Source organism: Malania oleifera, chromosome 5 (genome assembly GCF_029873635.1).
Source record: "Malania oleifera isolate guangnan ecotype guangnan chromosome 5, ASM2987363v1, whole genome shotgun sequence".
NCBI lineage: Eukaryota > Viridiplantae > Streptophyta > Magnoliopsida > Santalales > Ximeniaceae > Malania > Malania oleifera.
In genome coordinates this window covers 101,204,899-101,228,174 of record NC_080421.1, presented here as the reverse complement: position 1 = coordinate 101,228,174, position 23,276 = coordinate 101,204,899, and the positions used below count along the sequence as shown (strand labels likewise).

Sequence of the window (23,276 nt, the reverse complement as noted above, 5' to 3'; positions counted from 1 at the left end):
TAGGATCCTCCCCGTTTGATTTTAAAGATACTTATACCCCTTCCATAGACTCAATGGTAAATTAATACAAGTATCCCAAAAACAAAATGTCCAAGTTAGTCCATGACTTGAAAACCATAGTGAAAGTCTTGGTCTTTTTTTTTTTTTTTCTTTCTTACATAAACTCATGGGAGGTTTGTGGATTTTTTGAACCTCCCTGAGATTGCACATCGATAAATTTTAAGGGAGGTAAGTGTTAATTGTCAATGACTATATAATAGGACATTATTGCAACAAATTACATGTTAAGACATGCTTTATGTAGCCTCCTCTCCTTAGCCGACCACAATCATCTCTCTCTCTCTCTCTCTCTCTCTTATGCAAGTATAGACAATGAAAGAAAACTCCATTTGGATTTTATACAAACCAAATTTACATATTCAACTTACAAGCTTTTTCCAATTTTACTATCTTTATGTTTGGAAATGTATTTTTAGATTTATATTGGATTTTGATGAAATGTAATATAAAATTGTATTAAAATTTATCCAAATTAACTCAAATCTAAATTAAAAGTGCGAAATTCAGAGATCTAAATTCTTTTTCCGAAATGTAAACGCTCCCACATCTTACACATGATATTTTTTTATGAGAGATCCAATTTCTCACATTCAGTGCATATTTTTCTCTCTTTTAGTAAGTAGTTTAATTTTTAAAGCTTAACCATTTTTTGTAAATTTTTAAAACTTAATTTCCTTAAAAAAATAGAAGGGTGCGTATTTTTTCACGTTTCGAGGGACGTAAATGCTAAAATCCCAGACCCTGGGTAAGTTTTTGCAATTATTTCAATTTGTTACGTAACGGAGGACTATTCGCCATTTCAATAAACCCTAAACTCGTAAGCTCTCTCTCTCCTTTTCTCTATGGGTCTTTGGGGTTTGCCGGAGTAGAAAAGTAACGCGCCTCTGTTCGCAGGTTCGTTCGGAGAAATCGCAGAAACTGTTCTGTGGCCGTAGCTTCTTCGCTTTAATATGAGGTACTTTACAATTCTCTACTTAAATTGGTGTCGAATAGTGTATTTTTCAGTACGTTAGCGCGAACCAGGCTGTACTATTTTGCTATATCACCATGTCAGTGTGGAATAATGTTCATGTCAATGTGGAATAATGTTCTGAAGAATTCCTAGACTCTAAAACTTGTTTGTTATCGTAAGAACTCGATCTTTTCACGCTTACTTTTTAGAGCTAAATTTTGCAATTATGCTATAACTTGGACGGTATCTTATGTTTAATTTATTCATGCTGCTTTTGTATTGTAGGCTTGTTTTTAGATGATAATATTTATTTCAGCTTGAAGTTCACCAAGGAATTGTGGGATTGAATAATATGACTCCCAAGGCAAACATCTGTTTATTTTTTGTTTGTTTTGACATAAATTTTATTGGATACGCAGCACAAATGTTCTGTGAGGGCTTAAACCTAAAAGAAGCAATAAAAAAAGAAAAAAAAAAGGAAAAAAGAAAAAAGAAAAAGAAAAAGAAAAAGGGGAGCTTGCCCATCTGTAGCTTTATGGTTTACAGCGTTATTTTGAGTAGCCGGTCAAGTCAATTAAATATTTGTATTTTGCCATCAAATCAAATTTGGTTTGCGAGCAAATGGGCGGGATGCTAGTATTGGAGTTAAGAGTCACTCATGAAAGCCTATGGAAATTCATTTTGCAAGTGTTTCACCTTTTCTTTTTCTGTACTAAATTTAAAGCTGGTGATGGTTGTTGGATTCATTTTTTGGGAGGATCTTTGGCTTGGGAGGAGTGTCTTTCAGTTGCTTTCCCTTGAACTTTTCCTCTTTCTTTATGTCATGAAACACTTATCTCTTCTTTTATGGTTGTTGATAGTGACTGTAATCACTGTATTTTTTGGGACTTCCATTTTCGTAGAAATCTTATTGATAGAGAAGTGGAGAAGCTTTCTCTACTTCTCATGATATTGGAGTCATTTTGTTCATTTTATTGTAGGGATTTCAGGGTCAGCAATTGGATTCTTTTGGCATTTCTTCATGCAGTTCTACTTATTCTCATCTGACTCATTTCTCGCATTCATTTCCTCTTTCCAGTTGTTTTTATGGGAAGCAAAGGTTCTTTCTAAGTTAAGCCGTTTGTGTGGATGACTATTCCTTTTAGAGTGAACACCACCAATCTGTTACAGAGCAGGCTTATATGGGTCTGTCTCTTGATGTGTGTATGATATTTTATGATAGTTTGAGACACATGCTTGTGTATTTCTTCATTCCATGGCTTGATCTTTATGGAGCAATCTGTTTGGTCTCTTTGGAGAGCCTTGGTTTTGCCCTAACTCTTTTGGTCACATGACTGCCAATAAGTACACTGCCAATGGTTTTATATGTTTGGTCACACAATTACATGCACATACTGTCTGCCTCCAACCCTCTTTTGAACACAAAAAAAACTGGGACAAACATAAAATCTTGAGCGGGCCCATTCCCCTCTAGCTTGATTTGTCTGGCACACATGCTTCATTGCTAGTTTTAGTTTATAGTAACATTGAATGAACAAACATCACTAAATTGTCACAAGTATCTAATATTTTTGTTGTCATAAGTAGCTAGTACTGTATTATCTTATACATTAACTATTAAAAAAAATTATTACTCGATCGATGTTTTGAATCATTATATATATTGTGCACTATTAGTTAATTTGATCTTATAGATATGGCTGGAATTTGCTAAATACTAACAAATTTTTCATTTTCTTATTTATTTTTATTTTTTGCAGTAGGCCCATGGAAGAGGATGGATCTGTAAGTTTCTAAATTTATTTGTTTTCAGATAATTGTCAACTTGTCATTTTTTTGGACATTTACCCTATTTATATTGCAGTCAGTAATAATTATATATTATCATTATGTTTTCTGGAGAAGTTCTGGTACTTACCTCCATTATATATAGAACTAGAATAGCTGGGTGTTCCTGGTCATTCAGAATAACTGTTCATTTGTTCTTCTCCATCAGTCATTGACTGTGTAAACAATCATAAGATTACAGAAATTCTTATGATCTCCTGAAGCTATTATGAAGCATTGCAATTTGTTTAGTGAGGCTTCTATTATCTTGCTAAACTATGTATTTTTAGTGTTTCCATTTCCATTGGGGGTTTAAAGAGGGCATGGTGTACACACCCTAACCTCATTCCACATCTGGAGTGGCGGTGGTGCAAAACAGGATGTTTGGATACCAAGGGTAGGAAGTATGAGCACTAAAATTCAATTATCAAATTTCCCTAAAATTCCAAGACCAATTTTACAGTGATTACACGATTGTATGAATAGCATAAATTTAAAATTTACCTTCCAAAATTGAAATAAATATGCTTTCCAAAATAAATTGCTAAATTAAAAAAGCTAAAAATTCCCAAATTTCTTGAATGATGCGTATAGCTTATGCACTGGGGTCTTCTCTCCATGAAAAGATGCTACTACTGACATTATTCTCTCCTGCCACAGAATCACAGAGAAGTTAGACCTCAAATACAGATTAACAGAAGAAGGGCTTAGAGAACAAGAACAACTTGAACCAGGTCCAGATTTTGAGACAAGAACTGAGAATTTAGATCGTAATGTGCTGAACCAACCTTGACAAATTGGATTCTTGTGACAATAATAGATCATGTTATAACAAAGCTGCCATAGCCTCTGTTATTGCACGTTGCCTGTGTTTGATTTGCACTCAGATCCCCATCTCAGAGAAAGATGGCTGAGAAGAAGAGAAAAGGCAGAGACGAAATCAGGCAGAATAAAGATAGAGGCGTGAAGAAGAGAAGAGACTCGAAGTCTAAAACCCTTAAAGGCACTGAGAGAAACAAGAGAGGGGAAGGTAGGAAGAGGACCGGTCCACGTTTGCCATCAAAGCTGCGAAAGGAGCTTGACCTTTTAAATCGTGACCCTACAAATAGCGATGGAGACATTGATTCTGATGAAGACAATGATGTGTACGAGTATGAAGAAGGGATAGCTGAGGAGGAATCCAAGAAGAATCGGCGTTTTGACCCAGTGGAAAATCTTGAGTATGAGCTTCCTGAACAATTTGAGGTCTCTCTCTCTCTCTCTCTCCCTCACACACACGGATGCATGCACGCACACAAGCACTGTAAGAGGTATCCATTGTCACAAATGTTTGAATTTTTAATTCTTACACCACTATATCTCTTTGTTTAGTTATATTTCATTAAATCAGCTGTTACATTTAAATTTATTCGCGTACAGATCATTGATCACGCAGAAAAAGTTTTAAGTTGATTTTATAAACTTTAGTTGTCAAGTATATACCTTATTGGATCCCTTCCCTACATATGCACACACACACTATGAATAAAAAGAGCTAGAGGCAGATTTCAATCTGCATTTTTTCTTATATTATTCCAAAAATATAAATGTTCTTTTGCAGATTTATATTTAAATTTATTTCATGATTGGTACGATAGTAAATCAGCTGATTTATTGATAACCATTTGAATATATATTTTTTACTTAATTTTCATGCATGCCATGATTGCTGAAAGCTGTTTGTTTGTGTTTTTATTTATATAAAGTTATAAACACACAGTGAAACTATCCTACTAAGGTCCCCAACAATATTTAGCTAATTGTGTGTATGGAAGAAAATTTTAGCAATGAAAGATTCTTAATATTACAAATGAGTTGAGGATTTTTTTATATTTCTTGAGACACTCAAAACAAAATGCTACATGTTGTATAAAAGTGGAGAGCCTATCCTCTTCTCTTTTCCAAATAATGATCTTAGAGATTGTATAAGACTATGTGCTTCAAATAACTGCTATAATGCTATTTGATTCAGGCCTATTCTAAAAAAGTCAAGGTGTTTTGAATTGTTTGTTGACATGAACAAAATCAAGGAAAACCTCTAAAATTATTTCAATATTTGACCTTCAACATATAATAGTACTGAATATAATATAATCAGGAACCCATCTTAACTTCCTTGAGTTATTTCTTCTTCTCAAAATGCTAGTTTTATAGCTTGAGTATCACATGTAAGTCCATGGAAATTCATCTTATAGATAACTTTCCTGAGTTATCTCTTCTTCTCAAGTATCAAGTATAAAGTGGGATATAAGTGTAGGTTTGTTATTGGAAGGATATTTGTCTTGGGGATGATAGCTTTTTTGTTGCTTTTCCTCCCATTTTTCATTTTTCTTTGTGTCCGGATGTTTCTATTTATTCTTTTCTTGTTTTGTTAGTCCTTGAACTTTCTTGGGATTTGCTTCATCGTAATATTATTGATAGGGAGGTCTAAGAACTTTCTTTTGTCCCAAGGTTGCCTGATGCTTTTCATTATTCTCATTGTGGGGATGCTAGCGTATGGGTTCATCATTCAGGTGTTCCTTTTGAAAATTATTCTATCTCATCTAAATTGTTGTTTCCATTCTTTTCCTCTTGCCAATATATTGTGGAGAGCTAAAGTTCCATCAAAGGTAAAGGCTTTTGTGTGGTTTATGATTCTTGAAAGGGTTAGCACCAATAATTTGTTGTAGGTTCGAAGACCATATATGGCTTATATCTTGTTATGTGTCTTTTATGCCATGTTATTAATGAGGATCATGCTAATTTATTTTTGCATTGCCCCTTAGTTTGGTGCTTAAGGAACGAACTTTTTGGTTTGTTGAGAGAATGTTGGGTGAAACCCAATTCTTTGGAGCCTTTCTTGATGGTTGGTTTTAGAGGTTTTGAAGGTGTCGAAGTGTCAAGAAATTTGTGGTGGTTTTCTATGTTTGCCGTTATTTGGTTGGAGAGAAATGCCCCAATATTTTGAGATAATGGGTTTTCTGTGGAGGTGTTTTGGGTACGATAGTGTTTTTTATGTCCTTGTGGGCATCCTCATAGGGTGTTCTTGCAACGCAGCTTTTTTTGACATTTAATAGGATTGGCTTGCTATTTGGGCTTGGTCTTGGGTTTCTTCTTGTATTATTCTTTTTCCTTTTTGTTTTTTGAGGATTCCTTATGCTCTTTGTACATTCGTCTCACTTAATATATTTCTTTTCCAATATATATATATGGATAAAGGTCTTGTGGTAGTCTACCCCTTAAACTTTTGGGGTAGCCATATATTTCGTATGTTTTTAGCGATTAACATGGCATGATCAAATGATTAGTCTTTGATATCTTAAAGGCATTAGTATGCTCTTTTTGAAGATATATTTGTAGTAAATTGTAGAGGTATATACTTTGGAAGTTCCAATTTTTTTAAAAAATAAAATTTTAGGTTGCTGTCTATTGTGGAATATGTGATAATTTTTTGGGTGCAAATTTAAAAATCTCAGTCCCGATTATGCCTGTTAAAATAAATTCATGAGCTTTTGGCTCTCTCTACCAATTCCTTCTTTATATTTCATGCTTCTTATTTATGCTTTTAGTTACAAAGTAGAATTCTCGCCAAATCTTTCTCTTTGAGCCAAGATGTGAATTGTTGACTTGGACACTTTAAACTAGGCTACTAGCGTCCAGGAATTGATTGGTTCTCTATTCCAAATCTGTTTTGATATTTTAATTTTCCTTTTTAAACATTTATTTTTGAAGTAAAGGGCAGGACTTGGATCAATGGTAAGGTTGCTCATTTGTTGGTTGGTCAATGGTTTCGAGTCTAAGGAAACAATCTCTCTACATAAAAGTAGGTGTAAGGCTGTGTACGCTGTGATGACCTTCTCCTTATCCTTGCAAAGCAGGGAGCCTTGTGGTCCAGGGATGCCGTTGTACTTTCAGTGATGAAGTAAAATTCTTGCCTAGTCTTTGTCTTTGCGCCAAGATGTTGACCTGGAAAGTCAACATGGAGTCGATTGAAGTAAGCATCAGGAAAGTGATCTCTGCTTCTGTTCACACATGTGTACCTGAAAATTTTTCTGAAGTTTAGAAATTTAATTAAAAGTTTGAACTAGCAGTTCATTCTTTTATTTTAATTAACATGCTTGAATTTTCATACTCATATTTCAAAGTGAAATTTGGTTGACTAATTATTGAAATCTAGGAGTGAGCTCAACCATGATTTTGGCTGGTAAAAAAGCAAGGTTGGGGGTGAGAATTCCTAAACCCACATCGTGATTCTTTTGTAGTTAAGGAATTAATTGGAATCTTTGGATGCCAATCTTGGATATATTGGTTTCAATGAGGCTGAATTATGTCAACAATCAAAAATTGAATAAAGCAGGCTTTGGTTTTCTACATCTTGCTACATAATTGGTTGTAACATGTCTCTTGCTACAATGGGAAGAAAATAAAAGAGAGTAACATTGTTCCTTCATTATGGTAGGTTAAGTAAGCTATATTGCATGTAGAGTAGGGTTGTGATCAGTTCACCTTGGTTCGGTTTTAGGCTAAACTGAGAAACAAACCGAATCGAACAAATATGTTTTTCAAAATAGCAAACCGACACCGAATTACAACCCTCGATTTCTTAGATTCATGGTTTGTCAGTTAATTAGTTTGGTTTAGTTTTTAACCAAAAATCAATCAGTTTACACTTGCTATTTTTAAGATAAATATTTTGTAACTTCACCCGAGCTCATTAGCAGCGGTCAAAAGGAGGAATCCAGGTAGGCTTGCAAGCAAGTAGGCCTAAAAGTAGACCTGTTAAATGGGCGGGTATGGGTCGAAATAGGTTGGGCCATTTGTCATCCATTTATCCATTTATGACCCATTTATACAAAATATTTGACCCATTTATGACCCTACCCATTTAGACATAGGTCCACCTATTTACCCATTTAATTTTAAAGCATGCGAAGCCAATTGTTGAATATTAGGTGGAACTTATAGCTTCAAACATTATCATTGCCACAACTTCCCTCCATCTTTGAGGTTTATTTGATCTATTGCTTGATTGAAAAATAATAATAATAATAATAATAATAATAATAATAATAATAATAATAATTACGTAGTTGAATTTTAAATGACAGGTATAATCAATATTATAATTATGTATGTATATAATTGATGGAGGACCACCACCTATACCCGTTAGGCCGCCCATTCGGCACACATGTTTAAGGCTAGGTTTAGGAAAGGTGTTTTTTTTAGAGGTTTATTTTAGTATTTGTAACTATGTGTTTAGTTGGGTCCTATTTGTAAATATGTGTTAGTTGTGTTAGTGGTTTATGTGCTGGACATGCTAGTGGATGTACAGTCATTGTTTGAATCAGATTGCAGTTTCCCTCTCTGTTGCTCTTTATTTCTTCTCCACAGATTCTGCTGTTCTTCTTCTTCTTCCTCTCTTCTCCTTCTTCTCTTATCTCCTAATTCTCTCCTACACCCCTGTTCTGTTCCTTCCCCTTCTCTGTTCTTCTCTTTGTTCTGTATTCCTGCTGCTGTTGCTTCTCTTCTTCTTCTATTTCTCTCAATTCTATCTTTATATGTAAATTCTAATATTTTTCCTGCATCAAATTGGTATCAGAGCAAACCACAATCACCATGCAGCTATTCGAAGTAAAAAATTCCAGAAATTTCAAACACTGTAGACTACCAAAACTTCCCAGAAAATACATGTTGTGTCCCTGAAATTCGAGCACCCTTTTCCAGCAACCACACCACAACACCTCCCTTACTAACAAAATCGGACACCCCCGAAACACCACCCCTCAAAAATTCATCGTCATACAATCACCAGAGAGGCCCCTGCTCTGGCTGAAAACTTTCCAGCTGACTCCCCTCTCAATCCCCTATTTCCTGCATTTTTTTTGCTGCACGGACACTGTCAATCCCCTGATCTACCACCAGCTGGAACCCCATCGCCAGAGGTTCATCGCTGGTGGCTGACGCGCTATGTGCTCAAGCCATGTGCATGGGAAAGTTGCTGGACTTCCCCTGGTTTCCCCAGATTCGCGAGATATTGCTTCTTGCCTCGAGAATTTGAAGTTTTTCCTGAGATTTTTAAGCTTTCTGACAAAAAATTGAATTATCGAGCTTGGTTTGCATTCCTAAGATCAAATACAGCCTAGTTTTGGGCTGTCTGAGCAAATTTCAGAATTTTGAAGCGTTGGCAGCATTAAGATCGATTTCCAACTACTGTTTAATGGCTGTTTTCCCGAGATTTGGAGAATAGGGACTAGAGGAATTGCTGGACTAACAGTGGAATTCGATGGTAAACTCAATTGCAATTCTTTGGCAAGGTGAACAAACTCTCACATTTTCTTGACTACTGTTTGTATGACTAGGGAAAATTCGTAGTTGCATAATTCTAAGCTTCTTATAGCTGTTATAAAAAAAAAATATGCCTTTTTTTTTGTCTGTAAATTCCTCTAGCTAACTCATCATTGCATCCTTGTTCATACCTAGACCAAGTCAATCCCATGTCCATATCCATTCATATGCATTAGGTTTTATAGCTTCATGTTTGTGCATTGTAGTAATTTTAGGATTCATATAATTCATAGTCAAGTTTTTGTCCTCAGCATCATTGCAGCATATTGCATTAACCATAGTCACCAACAAAATCATTGACCCTAATTCTGCTGAAATTGCACCAAATGACACCCAGTCCTTGTCTGTCTGATTAGATACTCTTCAGGCATGGACCAAAAATTTGAGCACCTCACACAGCAGTTTGATCAATTCTTGAAGATGCTAGGTAAATGTCCTGTTGTGGAAGATTAGAGCCATCATTTAGGCAATCTAGGTCCCTAACAACTCCCTATATTTAATAGGGTCTGCCCAGGGTATCCTTCCTACTCTTGGGGTTCCTCTAGTACCTAACAATATGGGTTATGCTCAAAAACAAACCTGTGGGCCAGTTATGCCCCTCCAGTGTTAGATTAATCTAGAGTCCAGGTTTGAGGTGGTGAGCTTGAGGAGTTTAATGATGTAGCATACCAACCTAACCCTAGGCATGCTCCACATTCCCTAGGCAGGGTTGGGAAGGCTATGGAGATGTTACCAAAAAAAGGTCAAGGAGGATGTGCATGCTTATGATGGGAAACTCGACTCAAGATCCATTTAGATTGGGTGTTGGAGATGGAGGATTTCTCTAATTGGTACTGTATACGCGGTGAGGATAAAGTTTGGTTTTCCAAGATGAAACTTGTAGGACCGACAAAGAAGCATTGGTATACTGTACAACAAACCTTGGAATGGTTAGGTGAGCCTCCTATTACTTGGTGGGAAGTGATAAGACAATGATTGAGAGAAAAGTACATCCCTCCTTCCTTTAAGAGCCAGTTGTTCAGCAGGCTCTTGAACAATAAACAAACCACTACTGTAGCTAGCTATATTGATCAAATTGAGGAATTGATGCTTAGGAGTGGCGCTGTTGAGGTCACACATCACACTGTAGTTAGGTTTGTGAATGGTCTTAAGGAGGATGTCAAGTGAGAGGTTGAGTAGTACCTAACAATATGGGTTATGCTCCAAAACAAACCTATGGGTCAATTATGCCCCTCCAGTGTTAGATTAATCTAGAGTCTAGGTTTGAGAAGGTGAGCTTGAGGAGTTTAATGATGTAGCATACCGACCTAACCCTAGGCATGCTCCACATTCCCTAGGCAGGGTTGGGAAGACTATGGAGATGTTACAAAAAAGGTCAAGGTGGATGTGCATGCTTATGATGGGAAACTCGACTCAAGATCCATTTAGATTGGGTGTTGGAGATGGAGGATTTCTCTAATTGGTACCGTATATGCAGTGAGGATAAGGTTTAGTTTTCCAAGATGAAACTTGTAGGACCGACAAAGAAGCATTGGCATACTGTACAACAAACCCTGGAATGGTTGGGTGAGCCTCCTATTACCTGGTGGGAAGTGATAAGACAACGATTGAAATAAAAAGTACATCCCTCCTTCCTTTAAGAGCCAGTTGTTCAGTAGGCTCTTGAACCATAAACAAACCACTACTGTAGCTAGCTATATTGATTGAATTGAGGAATTGATACTTAGGAGTGGCATTGTTGAGGTCACACATCACACTGTAGTTAGGTTTGTGAATGGTCTTAAGGAGGATGTCAAGTGAGAGGTTGAGTTGTTTCTCTCCAGAGTCTTTAGAGACAACATATTAGAAAGAGCTTGCCATTGAAAGGAACCTCAAGAGCTTTATTAAGTCTTCGCCTCAGGTGAGTGAGTCACGTCAGTCCAAGCCCTTTCCTCGCCTTAGGCCTACCATCCCTCAGTCTACTCCTAGAGAGAGTTTGGAGAAGCAAATAGAGTCACATCATGTTGTTCGCTCTAGTGGACCCAGTATTCCTCAAGCTAGTAGCTCATCTGTGCAGTGTCATTGATGCATTCTAGAGGTCATTTTGATGCCAGTTGTCCCCAATGAGCTTTATCTTTAGAGCATGAGATTGATGATTTGCTAGATTGTGAGGATCAGGTTGTAGATGTTGTTGAGTACTTAGGAGATGAGGGTGATCCTCTAGATGTTTTTGAGGAGGATTATCGCCATGTTAGTGTGGTTAGGCATGTCTTATCCATTGCCATGGATAGTGGGAAGTGGAAACAAACCACTATTTTCCATGCTTACATTTGTTGTGGAGGTAGGACATGTAAGCTTGTTATTGATGGGACTGGTAGCATGAATGTGATCTCCATGGCCACTCTAGGAAGATTGAACCTTAAAGAAGGGCCACACCCTCAACCAAATCTACCAATTACCGAGAGGTGTTTGTAGCTATCCAAATGGGAGCTTATAAGGATAGGTTCTATTATGATGTACTCCCGATGGATGTGGCCCATGTCTTGTTAGGGCGAGCATGGTTATTTGATCATGATGTAACCAATCATGGTAGGGAAAACACTTACGTGTTTAAGAATATCATTTTGACCCAACCAAGCCCACCCACAAAGATCCGAAGTTAAGGAATAGGATAGTCCATCAGGCCCTAGTTCAAATTCATTCACTTGCTTGATCATAGGACTCTTAAGTGAGATAGCTAACAAAACAAGTGCATTTTAGCTGCCATAACTCAATAGGTTCCTTCTAAGGATCAAGAGTCTTCATGTGAGTGCCCACACCTTCTAAGGATCAAGAGTCTTCATGTGAGTGCCCACCTGAGGTAGGAGAGTTGCTAGTTGAGTACTCTGATGTTGTACCTAGTGAGTTGTCTAGTGAGCTATCACCTATGCTGTTCAACATGCCATAGATTTTTTTCCAGGTTCACAATTACCTAACTTGTCACATTATAGGATGAACTCGATAGAGCCTGCTGAATTGAATAGGCAGGTAGGAGAACTCCTTGACAAGGGCTTTGTGAGATAGTTACCTTTGTCCATTTGCTGTACTAGCTCTACTAACTCCAAAAAAAAAAAAGGTGGATCTTGGATGATGTATGTGGATAGTAACAAAATCACCATCAAGTATATGTTCCCTATCCCTAGGCTTGAGGATATGCTTGACATGCTAGCTGTCTCTAGTTGGTATTCCAAGATTGATCTACGTAACGGGTATCACCAAATTAGAATTAGGCTGAGATGGGAAATAAATGGAATACAACCTTTAAGACCCAGGACGGTTTGCCATTTGAACTTTCTAATGTGCCCAACACTTTTATGAGGGTTATGACACATATTCTGCAATTATTCATAGGAAAGTTCCTAGCGGTCTACTTTGATGATGTACTGGTCTATAGTAAGTTTAGGGTAGAGCACTCGATACAACTTTATGAGGCCTTTGCCACCTTGAGGGAAGCGAAGTTGTTCGCTAACCTCAAGAAACCTACAGTCATGGTCTTAAATTTCCACGAAACTGTCAAAATTTCCGTTGAAATTTCCGATTTCCGTCTCCTTCGAAATCAAAATGGCAGTCGATTTCCGTCTTGCATAATTTCCGTCGAAATCTCAATAAATCATCCGAAATTTATTGAAACCTCGAAATTTTATCGAAATTTGTCGAAATTTATCGAAACCTCGAGAGTGAAGTGAAATTTCTCTTTTAATTTATTTTATTGAAACAAAAGGTTATCACAAGTGCTTTTGAAATTATATGAAAAAATAAACTTATAGTAATATTTTATTTAACCATTCATGTCTAAATTATCAATATTTGTATAATAAATAATATTTAAATGATTTATGAATTTCATTTGCATTAACTGAATATGTTTAATGTACATTATCTTACAAACATGTTTGATACACATACTATTTTACAACTTTTCCACCTCATACAAAACATAGATGTATTTAATTTGTAATTTATTAGTCTTAAAACTTATATTTTTATGTTTGTTAACCATTTCTAAAGTTTCACAAAGAATTCCATGCTTTACTACTAGTTTTCGTTATTTTTTCAAATCGAAATCGAAATCGACATTGAAATCGAAATTTTTGTCGAAATTTCTGTACTTTTGGAGCTTCGAAATTAGAGTCGAAATCGAAATTTAAGACCTTGCCTATAGTCTAGTGTGCTTTTTCTTGGTTTTGTGATTTCTGTGCAAGGAATAGCCACTGATCCAGAAAAGGTTAGAGCCATTAGCGTGTGGCTTGAGCCTAGGACTATTATTGAGAATCATAGTTTTCATGGCCTAACTACTTCCTATAAGCAATTTATAGGGCATTTTGGCACCATCATGGCTCCTATCACTAAGTGTTTAAAAAAAGTGGAGTTTCATTGAACCCCATAAGCTTCTAGAGCTTTTAGAGAGCTCAAACAAAAGATGATCGAAGCACCTCTACTTACTACTTAGGCATCCAAACTTTAGGAGAGTTTTTGAGGTGGCTTGTGATGCCTCTGGGATAGGTATGGGTGGGGTCTTGAGTCAGGAGGGACATCCTATAGTATTTGTTTAGCGGAAAACTCTCAGGTGCTAAATAGAATATAACACATATGATAAAGAGTTTTATGCTGTAATGAAATATCTCCAACATTGGAGATACTATTTGTTATCCCAAGAGTTTGTACTCTTCTTTGACCACCTTGCTTTGCTATATTCCGAGCTCGTAGAAGAAGTTGAGTGTGAAGCATGCTGTTTGGGTAGAGTTCCACAACGAGTACACTTTTGTTCTTAAGCATCGTCACAGTGTTGAGAATAAAGTGGCTGATTGCCTTAGTAGGGTAGCATTTATTCTCCATATTTTGAGAGTTTGGGTCATTGGGTTTGATCGTCTGAAGGACAAGAACTCCACTTGTCCTGATTTTGGGCTTGTATTTTAGGGGGGTGAATGAGGGCCACTATAGGGATTTTGTAAATTTTATCATCCAAGAGGGATACCTTTTTAAAGGTACTAGGTTATGCATTCCCTGTATTTCCTTTAGAGATCTTTTAGTTTGGGAATTGCATGCTTAGAGGGTTAGCTGGTCACTTGGGGAAGGATAAAACCATTGCCTTGGTTGAGGATAGTTTTTATTGGCCTTCCTTAAGGAGGTTGTTAAGATAGTGTCTCAGTGTCACGCCTATCCTGTCAGTTAGCCAAAGCTAAGAGACGCAACACCAGCCTTTATACCCCTCTACCATTGCCACACATGCCTTGGAGAGACCTAAGTGTGGATTTTGTTCTTAGACTTCCCAAAACAGCCTGAGGACATGATTCCATATTTTTTGTTGCAGACAGATTCTCCAAGATGGCACATTTCATTCTATGTAATAAGGCTTCTAATGCATCTCATGTAGCTATATTGTTCTTCAGAGAGGTTGTCAAATTGCATTGGTTGCCAGCCTCCATAGTGTTTGATAGGGATATCAAGTTCTCTAGCTATTTTTGGGAGACACTTTGGAAAATTTTTGGGGCTTGCTGTTTTCTTCTACTTGCCACCCCCAAACTGTGGGCAGACTGAGATTGTGAATCATAGTCTTGGTGACTTGCTTAGGTGTGTTGTGGGAGAAAAACATGGGCAATTGGCTCTTGGTGCTACCTACTGTTGAGTTTGCTTATAATAATTCTGTGAATAGGTCTACAGTTAAGAGTCCTTTTGAGTGTGCATTTGGTAACAAACCCCGTGCACCCATTGATCTTGTTCCTTTACCACTAGATGCCTGTATTTCTGAGTGCTGAATCTTTTGTCAGTCACATTCATGAGCTGCATGCTGAGCTTAGGTGAAAAATTGCTATGAGTGCTATGGATTATAAGCTTGCTGCAGATGTGTAGCGTAGGACTAGAGAGTTTAATGCAGGTGATTGTGTCATGGTTCGCATAAGACCTGAAATTCATTTAAAATGCTCCATGCTCGTCCGTTAGTCCTTTTCTCATCCTTAAGAAACTTGGACCTAAATGCATATTTACTTGATTTACGTACTCACATTACCATTAGTATTTGACACGTTACTGAGGTACTTTTGAGCCTCTTGGTTTGCCATTTGATGCCCATGCAGGTTCAGCAGATTCTCAGCCTCCCTTTATTTCTTGACCATAGGAAACAGTGGAGTCTATCTTGGATGACAAGTTCGTGACGTCTCCTGACGGTGGTTTTCATAGCTACTTGGTTCAGTGGAGAGGTTGCCCTGAGTCAGATGCTACATGGCTTGTCGAGGATGATGTTCATGACAGCACTCCTGAATTGCTGGAGTCATATTTGCAGTCCCACTCTGCGGAACAGAGTTCCTTTCAGTCGAGGGAGAATGATGGAGGACCACCCATAACCCCCTAGGCTGCCCATTCGACACACATATTTTAGGCATAGGTTTAGGAAAGATGTGTGTGGATGATCTCTTTGTATGTTTTTAGTGACTTCTTTTAATATTTGTAATTATGTGTTTAGTTGGGTCCTATTTGTAAATATGTGCTAGTTGTGTTAGTGGTTTAAGTGCTGGACATGCGAGTGGATGTACAGTTATTTTTGAATCAGATTGCAGTTTCCTCTCTCTCTCTCAGGTTCTGCTGTTCTTCTTCTTCTTCCTCCTCTTCTCCTTCTTCCTTCTCTTATCTCTCTTCTAATTCTGTCTCTCACCCCCGTTCTTCTTCTTCTTCTAGTTCTCTCAATTCTCTTTATATATAAATTCTAATATTTGTCCTACATCACATATCTCATACAATTACAAATATATCTTAACTGAACTAGTTACATAATTATGTACATGCATATTAATTGGTTTGCATGACCAGACCGACCAATTGCGTACGCTCATAATTCTGTTAGTATGTGCCATAGTAGTCAAAGCGCAAGGCGCACTGAGGTGCAAAGGGTGCTTGGAGCCAAGGTGCGAGGCACGAGGTGAAAGCTTTGTCAGGCGCTCAATTATTAAAATTATGTACAATGCTTAGTTGATGGGTAATTGATATATGAACACATCACTGGTAGAGTTTAAAATGCCAAAATACTTAATACCAAGACATAAATGCATAGAAATTATGACTACCAATTACCAAGTTCTAAGTGAAACAAACATAGTTCAACATAAGCAATTAAGCATGCAAGAGTTCAAGCTTCAAATTACAAAGGAAATGAAATTGCCAAGCCTAAGGCCCAAAAGCATCAATATAGTTCATTATCAAAAGAAAGGAGTACAATAAAAGGTTCCAATGTCTAAAATCTAAATATCCTTTTCAGCTGTCACTCATCATCAACTAAGTCTGCCAAGATATCATCATCTTCCTCTTCATCATCAGAATTTTCTTCTTCAACATCTTCTTCCTCTTCTGTCTCCTGCCCACTCGGATCTCATCCTCATCTACAAGTTCCAATATTGTACTTTGGCCCCTAGTAGTGCTAGATGAAGCTCTACCTCTAGAAAGATGATGACACATTCACACTTATTCTTGATCTAGTGTGATGCAGGGGTTTATTTACTCCAGCAGCTCTGGCATCAAAACCCCATGTCAAAAGACCATCTTCAAACACAAGTTCATCGTCCTCATCAAAATTGTCATCCGTCGTTCCAATTAACCACTTATTGCTATCACTAATGTCCTTTAGAAGGATGGGATCAATGGTGTCACACTTGTTGTATTGACGCTTCAAAGTTTGATTATATTTCACAAATACCAAATCATTCAAGCATTGCTGGGCTAGCTATTTCTCCTTTTTCTATGAAGCTGCATGAAGTTCAAAGTAGTATAGTAAATAGTGATTCTAAAAGGTAGTAGACTAGTATTTCATGTTCTTTAATCCACGATATCCTAATGACTTACATGTTAAAATATGCTTCAATTTCTTTTGCAACCAGTAGCACTACACATGAGGCTAAGGATTTTCATAGTAAGTTTTTGCAAGTGAGCCGATGATCCAAATGATATCCACCATTGTGCTAAATAAATTTCAAATGAATACCTACTAGCTAAGTAGCGAAAATAATTTTAGATAGATAAGAGGTACTAAAAATGCCACTTCACTTGGTGCTTTCATCTTCCTTTGTCTTACTGCCAAATCAATTCCAAAGAGGCCACTAGAGCTAGAGTAATTTTCCAACTCATGTAAAATTTTATCTTGCTATTTGGTTGGCACCAACCTTGTAATGCATTTGTACAAACATGCCATGATTTTTTTATCTTGCAAGATGTGGGGGTTTGAATAGTAAAATCTAGGCTCGAGTAGTGTGCAGCTACATGCAAAGGTTGATGGAGTTGGCATCCCCACCTTGTATTAATAATGCTTCCTTGAATTTATCCTCGCTCTCACCAAAAGCCTTAGCTATGGCTTCCTTAGCTCTATCCATTGCTTTATAAATATATGTCAATTTAAGAGCATAGACAATGGTGCTCTAAAAAGGTAAGCATCAAAACAATACTAGCTGCCCTTCTTCCAGCTGCCTTCCACGCCCATTTACTAGTATTCCAATCTTCAGAAGTAAACATCTTCCTCAAGTTGTTCTTTTGAAGTTGTATCAAATGAAGAGTGATGAAGGCAATTGCAAATCCTGTCACTGCAGGCCTTAGCAACTCCTTTCCATAGTAGTTAGAGGCGCAAGGCGAGCCGAGGCGCAAAGGGTATTTGAAGTCGAGGCGCGAGGCAAAGGTGCGCACCTCACGAAGGTGAGGCGCACAACTATTAAAATGCTCTAAAATGCCTATTTGGGGTAATTGATATATGAAACATATGAATATCTAGTAATATTAGAATTTAAAATGCCAAAACATTCAATAGCAAAATTGAAAATTTAATGAAATTGCCAAGGCCAAAAGCATCAACAATTCAACATAAAAATAAAAGAATACAATAAAAGATTTCAAAGTAATAACCTAATAAAACATTAACATACTCATTTTGTATTAGTAGCTAATAGCCTAATACAGTCAATAACCCATATAAGATTTAAGACTTGTATAATGCATTTCCAAACAAATTAAAAAACAGTAGCTAAATTCAATAAATAAGAATATTATGTATTAGTTATAAACTTACATTAAAGATTAAACTACATATTTAATAACATATAATATTATAAGTTGTAGACAGCAGGACGCAAGCAGCAAAAAGAAGAAGAAGAAGAAGAAGAAGAAGTGAAAAAGAAGAAGAAGAAGTGAAAAAGAGGAAGAAGAATTGAAGAAGAAGAAGAAGAATTGAAGAAGAAGAAGAAGACGACTCATGAAGGTTCGAAGGCTCAAAGACGAGCTCGCTGCTGGTTTGAAATGTCAAAGACAAAATGACAAACTCACGCTGCTAGTTCGAAGGCTCACAAACGAACTTGCGAAGGCTCCTGCTGGTTTGAAATGTGGAAAACAAAGTCGCGAAGGGTCGTGTTGGTTTGAAATGCCGAGGACGAACTCGCACTGCTGGTTTGAAGGCTCGAAGACGAGCTCGCGAAGACTCCTGCTGGTTCGAAAACTCGTTGACGAACTCACGCTGCTGGTTCGAAGGCTTGCGAAGGCTCCTGCTGGTTCGAAATGTGCAAAACGAACTCGCGAAGGGTTGTGGGGCTTCGAGGGTCGAAGAGGGCTAGGGCTCTGGCCTCTGGCTATTTCTTTATTTAATAGGCTCAAAATTTTCAAGGTGCGCCTCATTGCGCCTCTTGCATGTCGCCTCGCCTCACATGGTATGAGGCGTTGGCCTCCTCGCCTCGTGCCTATGCTCCTTTCCTCTAGTGAATTGCTTCATCAAGTTCACCACCCCAACATGGTTATAAATATAACTGTTAAAAAATATTGCCCTTTTAAAAGTTGTATGAATTATAGGCATCTTCTTAATATCCTCCAAAATTAAATTGAGGCAATGAGTAGCGCACGGTGTCCAACATAAATGTGGCCTCTTTGCTTCCAACAATCTCCCTATTCAAAAATCAAGGAGTGAAACTATTAAAATATTAAAATAAACAATATATATAATAAGTTCTTACTTGTTGCAACATAGTTTGAGGTTATCAGTTACTACTAGAATCACATTTGATTCTTCAATTTCCTCCACCATCTCATCAAGTAATTTATACATTCTATCTACATTTTTGACAGTACTAGAAGCATCAATAGACTTGATGAACACTGATCCCCTTGGAGAGTTCACTAAGAAGTTTATTATGTCCTTATTTGCAACCGAATCCCTCCAACCATCAAACATAATTGAGCATCCATGGCTTGCCCATTCCTCCTTATGAGCCTTCATCAACTCTTTCGTTTGACTAACTTCCTTGTTTTGGAAAGGAACTCTGATTTCGTGATAGCTAAGCGGCTTTATTCCAGGACCATATTGCCTAATCGATTCAAGTGCCACTACAAAATTGTCCAAATGTACATCATCAAATGATATTCCAGCGTCATACATCCACCTAGCAATATCTGCCATTGCCTTTTGTGTTAATTTTTTTTTGCACACTTCATTTATTGATGTTTGTTTCATCCACCCTTCTTTCTTAGATTGAATCGCTTCTTTTGATCAAGAGTAAAAAAACAAGTCTATAGGCCCCGTTTGTTTTGGTGTCTTTAAGGTGGATTGGTATGAACTTCGACTTGACTTCCACTCCTAAGCACTCTCTTGCCACGAGGGTCAATTTCCTCAACTTCACTTCATCTTCACCATAATGATTTATGTCATCTAAGTCAGACAATAGCTCATTTTCCTCCTCTATATCTTTCTTCAAACATTTACTCCCTTAACTACTCATGAACATGAGCAGGGCGCTTAGAGCATTCTTTTGCATTTCAAAATCCTCCAACAATATGTTGTTTTTCTCATAATGCTCCTCCCTTTGTGATTTTGCCACAAAAATTGCAAGTTAAATTATTTCTATTTTTTTGATCTTCCAAATGTGCATACTTCCATGCAAGATCTTTCTTTGTAGAGCACGAATTTTCGGAATCCATTTAAGGTTTAAGCCCTGTTATCCTAAATGCAAAAGCAGTGTATACTATATTTTCGAAATAAACCTAAATTGATAAATAAATTAAATTCAAGAAAATGTATAATTTGTATAGCATATTTCGATACAAAACAACAGCTAAATTCAGTAAAAATGTATATAGTGACTTGCATTGAACTACAATATTAAAATCTGCATAACTAATTAATTACATATTATATAATATTAACTTAATGGCTTAATGCAAGTTAATATATAACTGGCCAAGAGCAAGGCAGCCTGCCAGCCACTAGTGGGCCGCAGAAAAATACTTAGCCCTGAGGCTAAGTTTTGAAGAAGAAAAAGAGTCATAAGAAGAGCATGAAGATTTGGCAACAAGCCTAACATGGTTGATACTCAATCTCAATCACTTGAGACTTAGTTTCGAAGAAGAAGAAGAAGAAGAATAAGATAGCAGTGAGCCCTCGAAGCTGAAGAAGAAGAATAGGAAGAAGACGACGACTACTTGCTTGAAGTAGCTTTGATGATTCATAAAGACTGGCGATGACGACTCACTAGTTCGAAGGCTCTTGCTTGTTTGAAGGCCTTGAAGACAAAGGGCTTTGGTGAAGGCTCAATGACTCAAAAGACTCAAATACGGAGGTTTGTAATGCTGGTTTGAAGGCTCAAAGACGAAGGTAAGACTGGTGATGATGACTCACTAGTTCAAAGACCCTCGTTTGTTCGAAGGCCTGAAAGAAAAAGGCCTTTGGCGAAGGCTCAAAGACTCAAATACGGAGGTTTTTGGTGCTGGTTTGAAGGCTAGAATACGAAGGTCTGTTGTGTTGGACCTGCTGGTTTGAGTCAAAGCCTCTTGCTAGGGCTAGGGTCTCTTTGCTGGCTGTGGATCGATATCTCAAGGCCTATCATTCTAGTTTTCTTTCTTAGAAGGTAAAAAAAAGGTTAAAGGTCGGAATTCTCAAGGCATGACTCACTGCACTTCACTGTGCCTCTTGAAGGTTGCCTTGCCTTAACCTTGGTGAGGTGCTAGCCCCCATTGCCCCTTTGGGCCTCGCACTTAGGTGTCCCTCAGGCACGCTTTTGACTATTATGATACGTACATATTTGTACTGAGGTGTCCATAGTTATAAAATTATGTATATATTTTCAAATTATAGTATTGATTATGCAATTAATGATATAGTTTAATTTCAAATGATAGTTGTAGCCAATGCTAGAATTACATATTTGTATAACTACAACCATAGCTTAACTAATCCAATAACATAATTATGTACATGCATGCATGCATATTAATTTGTTTGTATAACCAAACAAAACCAATTGCATGCAGTCATAATTGTGTAGTACATACATATTCAAATGAAAATTATGGATGTACATCACTCATGCATATTAATTGGTTTGGATAACCAAACCAATTGTGTACATTCATAATTGCTAATTATGCTTAGATTTGAACCAAGGTGTTCATAATTATTACATTTTTATATAGATTTCCAAATCATAGTATTGATTATATAAGTATGTACTATGTAGTTTAATTTTAAATGATACTTGTAACCAATACTATAATTACATATCTATATAATTATAGACATATCTGAACAAAACCAATTAATTACACAATTATGTACATGCATGCATGTTAATTGCTTTGGATAACTAAATCGAACCAATATTGCACATTCATACTTGCGTGATTACATACATATATATTTGAACCAACCTGCCCATAATTTTAAAATTATGTATATTAATTTCCAAATTATAGTATTGATCATGTAATTGTGTAGTTTAATTTCAAATTATAGTATTGTAGCTAATACTGTAATTAAATACACAAGTAATTAAAAAGATAGCAAAAGAGATTTTAGGTGAATTCAGGGGAAGATTCTTGAATAGCAAAGAAAGTTGGTGGTGGGATAAAGTTGTACAAAAAGCCATAAAGGCAAAAAGAATTTGGTATAAAACGTGGCAAAAATGTAGAAACAGTGATAACTTTGAAAAGTATAAGGAGGCGAGAAAAGATGCAAAAAAGGCCGTTAGTGAAGCTAAATACGGATCATTTAATAGTTTGTATGATAGATTAGATACAAAAGAAGGGGAAAGAGATATATATAAACTTGCTAAAGCTAGAGAAAGGAAGAGCAGAGACTTAGGAAATGTAAAATGTATAAAAAGTGAGGATGATATTGTCTTGGTTAAGGACGAAGACTTTAAAGAAAGATGGCAAAGTTACTTTAGTAAGTTGTTTAATGAAAACCAAATAGGAGGCTTAAACTTAGTATTGTTAAATGAGGAAAAAGCTAAAAATATGAGATTTATTCGCAAAATTAGAGTTAACGAACTTAAGTTTGCACTAAAAAAGATGAAAAATGAGAAAGCTATAGGACTAGATAACATCCCAATTGAAGTTTGGAAATGCTTACGTGATAACGAAATTATATGGTTATTTAATTTATTTAATACAATTATAAAAACTAAGAAAATGCCAGATGAATGGAGGAAAAGCACTTTAATACCTATATACAAAAAATAAAGGAGATATTCAAAATTGTAATAACTATCGTGGAATTAAACTTATGAGTCTTATGACGAAACTATAGGGAAGGGTAGTTGAACAAAGATTAAGGTTAGAAACAGAGGTCTCAGAAAATCAATTTTGTTTTATGCCTGGGAGATCTACCACAAAAAGGTATATATATATTTTAAGAAGATTAATGGAAAAGTTTAGGAAAAAGAAGAGGGACTTGCATATGATATTTATTTACCTAGAGAAAGCATATGATAGGATACCTAGGAAAGTTCTATGGTGGGTTTTAGAAAAAAAAGGTGTATGTAGTAGGTATATTGATGTCATTAAGGATATGTACAATGGAGTAATGACTAGTGTAAAGACTATAGATGGAGAAACTAGAGAATTTCCAATCACTATATGTGTACATCAAGCATATGCTTTGAGTCCTTATTTTTTAGCTTTAGTGATGGACCAACTAACTAAGAGTATTCAAAAGGAGGTTCCCTGGTATGTTGTTTGTAGATGATATTGTATTAATTGGTGAAGCTAGGGATGGAGTAGAGGCTGAGTTAAATTATGGAGAGAAGCTTTGGAATCTAGAGGC

General features: G+C 36.6%; 2 protein-coding genes across 2 annotated transcripts in view; both read left to right on the top strand.

Moving 5' to 3' along the window:
* The first annotated feature begins 828 nt into the window (after positions 1–828).
* Positions 829–23,276, top strand: part of LOC131155026 (uncharacterized protein C57A7.06) — a 41,095-nt gene continuing 18,647 nt past the window's right edge. Inside the window, exons 1-4 of the mRNA XM_058107909.1 lie at positions 829–877; positions 955–1,015; positions 2,773–2,797; positions 3,500–4,084. Of these exons, the coding sequence (XP_057963892.1) occupies positions 3,746–4,084 (339 nt within the window). The 5' untranslated portion in view covers positions 829–877; positions 955–1,015; positions 2,773–2,797; positions 3,500–3,745. The remainder of the gene's footprint in view (positions 878–954; positions 1,016–2,772; positions 2,798–3,499; positions 4,085–23,276) is intronic.
* LOC131155035 (uncharacterized) overlaps positions 850–23,276 on the top strand; it is a 389,116-nt gene continuing 366,689 nt past the window's right edge. The window contains exons 1-3 of the mRNA XM_058107930.1: positions 850–877; positions 955–1,015; positions 2,773–2,797. Of these exons, the coding sequence (XP_057963913.1) occupies positions 1,011–1,015; positions 2,773–2,797 (30 nt within the window). The 5' untranslated portion in view covers positions 850–877; positions 955–1,010. The remainder of the gene's footprint in view (positions 878–954; positions 1,016–2,772; positions 2,798–23,276) is intronic.